Below are 10,163 nucleotides of genomic sequence, written 5' to 3' on the forward strand. Positions count from 1 at the left end.
TCTGCTGACCCAGAACACGCCTTTAGTTTGTCTCAAGAAACAGGTAAGCTCTCTGCGGGCACTGGCACTGCTCATAGCTGACTGCCCACAACGTGGCTGCTCTGGGATGCAGACCTGTGTTTATGTGTCTGCCTTGGAAATGCTGCATTTTAACTTACCCAGGTGTTGGTTTGCCTTCTTTTTATTCATTTTATTTTCTCCCATGTTTCTGTGATCTGGGAAATGGAGTGCTGCGTTGCCTTAAAACCCACCACTGCATTGCCACTAGTTATGACATGACAAAGTTACAATCCAATTAATTAAGGAAAAGGCATTTCTTTTCAATTTGATTGCCATTTATTATTCACTAGATACAGGGAATCAGTCATGCTCAAATACCAGGGAGTCACATATGGGGGAAACAGTAAACCTAAAGACCAATGGAAGAAACACATTTTCAACTGAGTTATAACTTGGCATTAACGTGAATTGCAACGAATGGATCTTCAGCACTGTTACTGATCTGGAAGTTAGCCATTCCATCACCAGAAACATACACCTGTTTTCCAGTACATTTGTTGCCCTCCTTTTGTCCAGAAATGACATCACAGTAGGTACCAGCAGGCAGTCCAGTTTGCAAATAGACGTTCATATTCCTATGTGAAAATAAGTGAACGCTCTTTATCCATTATTTTCAAAACAGGTATTTCAAACTGATTATAGGATATCTGAACCTGATGTTACTCCCTTTCTTTGAAGGGCAATGTAAAGTGTGAGCTTACTGATCCTATTCCTGCTTTGCTCCCATTTTGCCTCTCTAGACCTGCCATGCAATTGAATGACTCTAGCTCAGGCTGTGGTGATCGCTCTCATCAGGAGAAGAGGACATTCCCCTTCCCATCTGTACTGCTGCTGAGGTATGCTATGCTTCCCTATGGGGACACGGTTTTCTCCCATTGACTTACCAGTCGTCATTATTGAAAACGATGAAGCCTTTATTACCACGGCCAAAAGCTACTTGATTGTTGCCATTGTCCCACCAGTTGGAGAAAGGCTGACCATCCACCACATTACGGAAGATAACCATGTTCCTGAAAATGCAAGGAACAGTTGTCACTGTGCCTGCAAGAGCTCTAAAGACACAGGGAACATCAAGCAAAAGCAACAGCTTTTACTCATTTTTTCTCCACGGTGTCCTACTTTATTTGACGCCAGCGATGTTCACAAACCCAGTCGTTGCCACAGGTAGTGTCTGCATTGATTGTGACAGGCTTCGTTGATCCATCCGGGTTACTTGGTGGTCCAACCCAATCATTGATGTCCTGTAATTAAAAAGAGAAGTTTAAAGCTTCTTAATGAAAAGGCAGAGAGCCTACCTGTAGAGAAAAGCTAGATGGAGCATCACATTTCCACCTGCTACCTCCAACGTGGCACAGAGAAATCCCTTAACAAATTTAAATGCACTGGACTGCTTCTCGGGCTCTGTTCTCATCCTTATTCACCATGAACGTATCTTCAGCATTACAAGCTTACCCGCCCATTTACAAAATATCTTGGCCAGCGAAAACTTGACATCACACGCGTGAACCCATATGGATGAGCAAGCATGAAACCAACTGCCATTTTATAAAGCCTGTTTGTTAGACAAAAAAAAAAAAAAAAAAAAAAAAAGATAATGAGAGGTGGAAAGGGAAAGCATGCCAGAGAACAGATAGGCAAACAAGCAAAAGAGCAAAAGGAAGAAGCATCATCCCATCACCCAGACAAGAGCAATCCCTTACCTGGGGTCCCAGAAGGTTAGAATGGAAGCTCCGCCAGCCCCGTGCCCCCGCTGGTTGTCATGATTATCCACAAAGACCACGGCTCTGTCGGAGGGCACAAAGCCCCAGCCTTCTCCCCAGTTCCTAGACAAAAACACAAAGACTTGAAGCTACCCTGCCAACTGCTGTATCCAGCGTATCCCAGGTAAATCGCGGTGTCTTCATTCTTACTTTAAGTAGGCCATCTTTTCCCCATTCCACTTGCGGATCACCGTCCCCAGTTTTGCACCATATTTGAATTCTGTCACTCGTCCATTTCCAAAGTAGTCACTGCCTTTGATTGGCTCTCCACCCAAGTCAATTACCTGGTACACAAAGGAAAAACTGTGCATCTGTTCTTGTCTCACAGAGAAAATAAAATGCAGTGTACATTCCTCAACATTAGTTCTTGCTCTGCATTGATAGAAAAAATATTCAAATATGTTTAATTCTGCTGTGTATATCAACCCAAAGTTGGTATAAACATGATGGACACGTGTAAAAGCACGATTGAAGAAAAAAAAGATAAATGACACTGTGTTGTGGAGGCATTTTTAAAATGCAAAACTACTTATGTCTGCTGAGCTGCTTCAAATAAATGGCTAGTTCTTTCTGGGGTAAAGTTGGATGAAGATGTATTACCACCATTCCTCTGAAGGATCACGGAATCACGGAGTTTCAGAGTTGGAAGGGACCTCTAGAGATCATCTAGTCCAACTCCCCTGCTAAAGCAGGATTGCCTAGAGCACATTACTCAGGACTGCATCCAGGCGGGTCTTGAAAATCTCCTGAGAAGGGGACTCCACAACCTCCCTGGGCAGCCTGTGCCAGTGCTCAGTCACCCTCACTGTAAAGAAGTGTTTCCATGTATTTGAACGGAAATTCCTATGTTCTAACTTGTGCCCATTGCCCCTCATCCTGTCACTGGGAACCATTGAAAAGAGCCTGGCTCCATCCTCCTTCAACCCACCCTTTAGATACTTGTATGCCATAATAAGGTCTCCCCTCAGCCTTCTCTTCTCCAGGCTAAAGAGTCCCAGCTCTCTCAGCCTTTACTCATAAGGGAGGTGCTCCTATCCCTCAGTCATCTTAGTTGCCCTTCGCCGGACTCGCTCCAGCAGTTCCCTGTCCCTCTTGAACTGGGGAGCCCAGAACTGGACACAGTATTCCAGTTGTGGCCTCACCAGTGCAGAGTAGAGGGGCAGAATGACCTCCCTCGACCTACTGGCCACACTCTTCCCTATGCAGCCCAGGATTCCATTGGCCTTTTTGGCAACAAGGGCACATTGATGGGTCATGGATAATTTACTGTCTACTAGGACCTCCAGATCCTTCTCCTCAGAACTACTTCCCAGCAGGTCCACCCCTAATCTATACCGGTGCTTTACATTCTTCCTCCCCAGGTGCAGGACCTTGCACTTGCTTTTGTTGAACCTCATTAGGTTCTTCTCTGCCCAGCTCTCCAACCTGTCCAGGTCACGCTGGATGGCAGCACGGCCCTCTGGGGTGTCAGCCACCCCACCCAGTTTGGTATCATCAGTGAACTTGCTGAGGATACACTCTGTCTCCTCATCCAAGTCATTAATGAATACATTGAACAAAATTGGACCGAGTATTGACCCCTGGGGGACACCACTGGTTACAGGCCTCCAACTAGACTCTGTGCTGCTGATCACAACCCTCTGACTTCTGTCACACAGTGATGGAGGTAAAAGAGATACCAAAGACAAAGGAAAAAAACATAGGCATTACCTCCTGGTAAATGAAAGGTTTTGTTCCTGGAGAAAACCACTTAGTATTTAGATCTTTCAGCTTGTCCAGAAATGCTTTCATGTCCCCAGGCCACATATGCTTGGCAGCATCCATTCGGAAGCCTGCTACGCCAATATCAATGAGGTAGTTCATGTACTCAGCAACTTTTGAGCGTACGTAGTCCTTCTCCAGGGCTAGATCGAGAAGGCTAGCCAAGCGGCAGTCCCGGACCTGGGTAATGAAAAAAAAACAAACCAAAAAACTCTTCACGTGACACTCTGTCAGCTTGGAAAACCTTTCAGTGAAATGTTTGCATGTCTTGAGCCATAAAATAATTTCTGTTTGGATATCTAATTTGTATAGAAGAGTTACGCCAAGGTCTGCAACGAGACATGGGTAAATTTAGTGTACATCTCAATACACAAGTTAGGACAGCCAGTGAGGGATATCACCTCCCTGTGCAGATGTCATCAGAATTGAGGATGAGAAACAGCATGGTGTATTGTTGCAATGTAGCTGAAGGAAAAGCAGTAACCTTGAGAAAGAACTGCCACACATTCCATCTACAAAAAAAAGAGTAATTCGCTCAACCAGGGTACCATCTTGCACTGCTGTCAATTTTCCAAGGGGGCTCCTTAACAAGATCAGCTGAGTTTACGAGCTGTAAGGAAGAGCTCACCAGCTGTGCCAGGTACGCTGGGCTTGGCTCAGGAGCGGACTCCTCCACACACCCACGTGAAACACGCGTAATTGACTTCTCAGTACTTAGAATATTTTGCACCATGAGTACCTTTACTGTACCTGTGTTCACTACTTCATTCACTTCGCAGGTGACTAAGCACAGGTTTTGTGAGAAAGTAGTCCCTTTGTTTGGCCTTACCGCAATGTTTATACAACAGGTTAAAAAAAAAAAAAAGGAAAAAGAAAAAGATTTCAAACTTTTGCTAGAGAAAGTTACCTGATACATATCACCATAATTTTCAATTTCTCCACTTCCAGTTCGACATTTGCCATCGTTGAAATCCCAGCCAGAGTATGGCACAGCTGGAAAATCTCTGGTCCCAGCATTAAAATAGCTTCCGCAGGCAGAATGCGTGCCTGAGCCACCCGCAGCCCCACACATGTGATTGACAACAGCATCCACATAAATACGAACCTAGAAAAGAAACAAGTGCATTTTAGTACGTTTTATAATGATGGTGAAGTGATAGCCAGGGCTTTACAGCACTATTAATTCAATCTTTTTTCCCCCTCAGTTCATTCTCAGTTTATGTCTCCTTTTAGGACAGCAGCAGTAACTTCCCTCGGCTGATACAGCGCTTCTTGCCCTATCAGACAGAAATTTTCAGGGCACTTACTCCAACGTTGTTGCATCTGGTCACCATGTCTCTGAATTCATCTTCATTTCCTGATCGACTGCAGATCTTGTAGCTGATGGGCTGGTATCTTTCCCACCAGGGTCTGTGCGGGTTACTGAGGACAATGTGTTCATTTGGAGGCGAAACCTGCAGACGAAATTATGTCCTTTGATAAGAAATCAAGTGGTTTTATTTCAATGTTTTAAGGGCAAAATCTGCACCCAGCGCCTCTGCCCTCAGGGGCAGGCTAGCGCCCAACCCAGTCTCTCTCTCCCACAGCATAAGCCTGGGTCTGCGAGATGTCCGTCTTGTAGACTGGCAAGAAAGACGTTTTCTTTTGTTCCTGTGGGCTGCCCAGGTCCCACACGGGCCTGCTTTCAAGGACACATGCATGGGAGGGCTGAAGCCACAGGAATTATTTTTACCTGGACCAGTGACGTCCTTAGGAAAGCCGGAACTCAAGGCGTATGCACTTCCCTCAGAACAAGGTAAAGAGGAAACTGTAGCTTTGCAGGGGAAGCGTTTCAGAGGAAAGCGTGCCCCTTTGTAAATGGTCTGCTAGAGATACCATATCATTCACTGGCCCCGCAGGCTCTAACGTTGCGTCTAACAGCAGTTACTACTTCCATCCTCCCTTTCCAACACCAAGGTTACTTGGAGCTGGCTGTCTTTGATTGTGGAGAGTTGACCCTGGCTGGACACCAGGTGCCCACCAAAGCCACTCTATCACTCCCCTCCTCAGCTGGATGGGGGAGAGAAAATATAATGAAAGGCTCATGAGTCAAGATAAAGACAGAGAGATCCCTCAGCAATTACCATCACAGGCAAAACAGACTTGACTTGGGGAAATTAGTTTAATTTATTACCAATCAAATTAGAGTAGGGTAATGAGAAATAAACCCAAATCTTAAAACACCTTTCTCCTCACCCCTCCCTTCTTCCCAGGCTTAACTTTACTCCTGACTTTATCTACCTTCTCTCCTCACCCAGCAGTGCAAGAGGATGGGGAATGGGGGTTGCGGTCAGTTCATCACACATTGTCTCTGCCGCTCCCTCCTCCTCAGGGGGAAGACTCCCCACACTCTTCCTCTGCTCCAGTGTGGGGTCCCTCCCATGGGAGACAGTCCTCCACAAATCTCTCCAACATGAGTCCTTCCCACAGGCTGCAGTTCTTCACAAACTGCTCCAGCATGGGTCCCTTCCAGGGGGTGCAGTCCTTCAGCAACAGACTGCTCCAGCATGGGTCCCCCATGGGGTCACATGTCCTGCAAGCAAACCTGCCCCCAGCATGGGCTCCTCTCTCCATGGGGCCACAGATCCTAACAGCAAACCTGCTCCAGCGTGGGCTTCCCACGAGGTCACAGCCTTCTTTGGGTATCCCCCTGTTTGAGCGTGGGTTACTCCATGGTCTGCAGGTGGATATCTGCTTCTCCATTAACCTCCATGGGTGCAGAGGGCCAGCCTGCCTCACCATGGTCTTCACGATGGGCTGCAGAATAATCTCTGCTCCAGTGCCTGGAGCACCTTCTTGCCCTCCTTCACTGACCTTGGTGTCTGCAGTCGTTTCTCTCACATATTCTCACTCCTCTTTTTGGCTGCAGTTACACAGTCTTCCCCTCCCCCCCACCTTCTTAAATATGTTATCATAGAGGTGCTACCACTGTTGCTGATTGACTCAGCTTTGGCCAGGGGTGGGTCTCTCTTGGAACCAGCTGTTATTGGCTCTGTTGGACATAGGAGAAGCTTCTGGCATCTGCTTACAGAAGCCACCCTTGTAGCCCCCCCACTACCAACACCTTGCCACGCAAACCCAATACACTGATTCAGGCATTTTGATTTATTAATCACATGCTACAATACCATTTCCTACCTACTTACAAGAAACAACTTACCTGAACTCCTCCAAACCCATTAGGTCCTAAATAGCGTTCACACTCAAGAGCAATATCCACCCAGCGCCATTCAAAGAGATGCACAATAGATGTCCTCCCAGCCTGAATATGGGGGTCGTACTGTGCCCAGCAAAACCCTACGGCTGCGAGTAGCAGGAGGACTTGCATGATTCCTTCGGTATACAGCTGTGGTCTCTCTACTGACAATTTATACTCCTGCAAGATGACAAAGTTCCTATTGCAGCTGTCAAAAATCACACAGATCAACGCTATCAGTTATTGTTTGGCTAGCTAGCTCAATATCATTCTTCTGTTTTGTTTTTTCCTAGGTTGCCCAACAGCTGAAGATAAAATACCTTTCACAAGGATTATACACTACCATAAACCAAGCAGTCTGTGAGCAGAGCACCAAAATTCAGAATTGTACTCTTTCCGATCATGTAAACCAAGATACATTATCAAAAGTATTCCAAAACATAACACACGGACCCTCAAAGGGGGATGTCTGGAAGGTAAAAGGAAAGGGAGGTATCAAAAGATAACTGAAAATCTAAGAGCTCTAGGAAAGTGAATTTCACAGAGGCACCTAGCTGTCAGGATTAGTCTGAGGTCAAACCAGGGCACCTGATCAGCCACTCTCAGTCAGTAACAGATGTATCACACAACACGTAGGTCTTCACCAGGTGAATCACACTTATAACTGACCTTATTTCATGCCTAAAGTTTTTCTAGCATGATTGCCCAGTCCCTGCTAGGAACTGCTACCTGTGTGTTTTCTTCACATGGTTGTGCAGAGCAACTGTACACAACTACCTGACTGTAAGTGATCTGAGCTGCAAGTGTTTTCCACTCCAACAGAGACTCTGCATAAGGCTTCATCTGACTTTAAATGACCAATGCTTTTGGCAGATTGAAAGACACGGACTCTGATATGCAGGATCAAAATCAGCTTTATTAAGCAAGCGTGCTCTTTATATACTTTTCTACCAAGGCCAGTAATTTTCTACTTTTACTTGTTTACACCGTCGCGTACCCTACAAGGTCACGTTCCCACCACAGCACTTCCTTATCTAGGGAGCAGCTTCACACAACTCCCTCGTTCTGCCCAAACAGCAGCTGCAGCTGTTTATTCCTCCCATAGCTAATGGCCTATTAGTTCTACCACACTCAACCAGTCTTTTGCTTCAGTCCCCACATCTGATTCATCTGAGTCAAGGAAGGAAACCCAAAATCAGATGTAAAGTGATAATGCACATGAGTTTTAGCTGTCTAACATAAAACTGAATTTGAAAGCCACAGCTGTTGCCCAAGGCCCTTCTGGCCTTTCCTGCAATTTTCTCCTTCAAAAAAACCTTCTGATTTTTGCTCATGACATAATTTCAAGTCTTCATTTGGAACTGACTTATAAGATCAACGTGCAAGCAAGAACGCTCCATGAATAAGCTCAAGCCATGCCAACGATAAAACAACACTCCGAGAGAACACAAAGACCAGAAAATCCCTGACTTTTGAAAAATATCTGTGAGAAAAACAAAAAGTCAACGAAATGGCACGTCTACGCCAAAAGAAAAGAAACCACAGTGCCCTTTGTACCTGAACTGCTTCTAGTATGTTCTTTCTGAAATTAGCCATGCCAATGAATATGTCACATGCATCCTTCTCTTTCCCAGAATTTGTCTTGAAGGACGAAACGCAGAAGCAGGTCTCATTTGCCCACCTGTCCATTTTCATATAACGAACCTTATCAAAGGTCTTGTTTTCCACTATGACAATGAAATAGTAAATTACTGCAGATGACCTTGCCTACTCACTAACAGCAAGGAACCAATGAGATGCTTGCACCTTGTGATTACCTTGTGAGAACAGACTCTCCCCATTCCTCAATATCACTGAGCAACCAAATATGCCTGAAGTTTAATTTTTACACCGCCATTCCCTTTGGGGTTCCATTGATGTGATGGCAAGCCACTGCATAACAGTTTCTAATGACATGTGTTTTCCCCCGAAATCCACTGCTATCAACCAAGGAGAGTAAGGACCCATCCTTGATAGCCTGATCCAATGGATGGCCAACCCACTGGCAAGGGGACTGGGAGCCCTCACGTGGTTATTCAGCAGCTCAAGCTGAACAGGCTGCAGTATTTTAGCATGCCGAGGAAACGCGTGAGGGCAGGAGAGAAAGTGGCCATCCAGGACTGATAATTTACGAGTCTTTCTGAAGTATAACCCCAAGTAGAAAGTATTTAAATGTGCCATTTCAAACACAGCATCTCCTTCAGTATGGTAAAAACACCACACGCCTAACAAATTGGCTCCGCTTTTCATGGGAGTTATAGGGGAGTTGAAGCTTTGGGCAGACAAGACATTGGAAGGGTTTGGCTTTGTTTTGAAATGTTGTTTTAATCCATTTGACCCCCCAGCATAATTGGAAACCTGGCTGTGAAGAACTGGAGGATACGGGTTCTAGATATTGAAGTGAGGCTATTTTATTTGCAAGTTTTTATACTGCAAACCTAAAAAAGCAAGCCTGCTCTTTATATATCCCTATGTGGTCATAGCAGAGCTCTGTCAATTGAATACACAATCGATAGCACGCTGCAACGGCAGCATTTTCCCAACATGCTGCTGCAGTGTCAATGTGTTCACAATGACATGCTGCTGCAGTGTCAATGTGTTCACAAGACCTACCAGCATGTGACCGACCAATAAACCCCTCCAAAGGAAGAAGGCTCAGAGGAGACATGCAAGAGTGACTTGCCCGTGAAGCTCAGAGGATAATGCAGGCTGTGACTGTCCGCAGGTGTTGCAAAGAATGCCAACTTTATCTCAACACAAAGAGGGCTGGAGGGTAGCCTTTATTTTAGATAAATAGCTATGTCAGTTGAGTGCATCAGCTGGTAGCATAACAGTTTATCCCCGAGTTAACTGAAAGAGTCCGAATGTCTCCCTGGTTCAGTCAGACCAGCACAGGCAGCAGTGTACACACAGCTCAGCACAACAGAGATTATAAAAGCTAAACAGCTAACAAGAGATTTTGAAAGATGGCAATGGTGTTTAGCTGTTTTCAGCCCACATATTTCTTTCCAGTGACTGGGGACGCCCAGCATCCTGATGGGGAGTGTGTTCTAGACACCAGTAATGGAGATCACGTCGATATTGTGGCTGAACTGTATATTGCAATTATTATATTTTGCTAAGTGTAACTTACATTTTTATTGTGATTTCAGTATATTTTGTATCACTCTGATAAGTCAGAAAAAGTATCTAGCATCAATTATCTTCAAATAAGTAAATTTGATATTAAACATTAACGAGGAAAGCCCAGGCAACCTTGGAATTGAACCTGGCGAGGGTTGTCAAGGACAATAGGAAGGGTTTCTTTA

General features: G+C 45.2%; 1 protein-coding gene across 1 annotated transcript; it reads right to left on the reverse strand.

The window, feature by feature from the left end:
• Positions 1 to 368: 368 nt before the first annotated feature.
• On the reverse strand, positions 369 to 6,948 carry LOC309672702 (pancreatic alpha-amylase; the record flags this gene model as incomplete). The annotated part of the gene is made up of 10 exons (XM_082484276.1): positions 369 to 635; positions 945 to 1,070; positions 1,180 to 1,301; positions 1,513 to 1,612; positions 1,761 to 1,883; positions 1,971 to 2,104; positions 3,531 to 3,761; positions 4,489 to 4,686; positions 4,889 to 5,035; positions 6,781 to 6,948. The coding sequence occupies 10 exons, from the start codon at positions 6,946 to 6,948 to the stop codon at positions 446 to 448; spliced, it is 1,539 nt and encodes a 512-aa protein (XP_082340402.1). The 3' UTR covers positions 369 to 445.
• Between the last annotated feature and the right edge of the window lie 3,215 nt (positions 6,949 to 10,163).

The sequence above is a fragment of the Vanellus vanellus genome (genome assembly GCF_965231255.1).
Source record: "Vanellus vanellus genome assembly, chromosome: 5".
NCBI lineage: Eukaryota > Metazoa > Chordata > Aves > Charadriiformes > Charadriidae > Vanellus > Vanellus vanellus.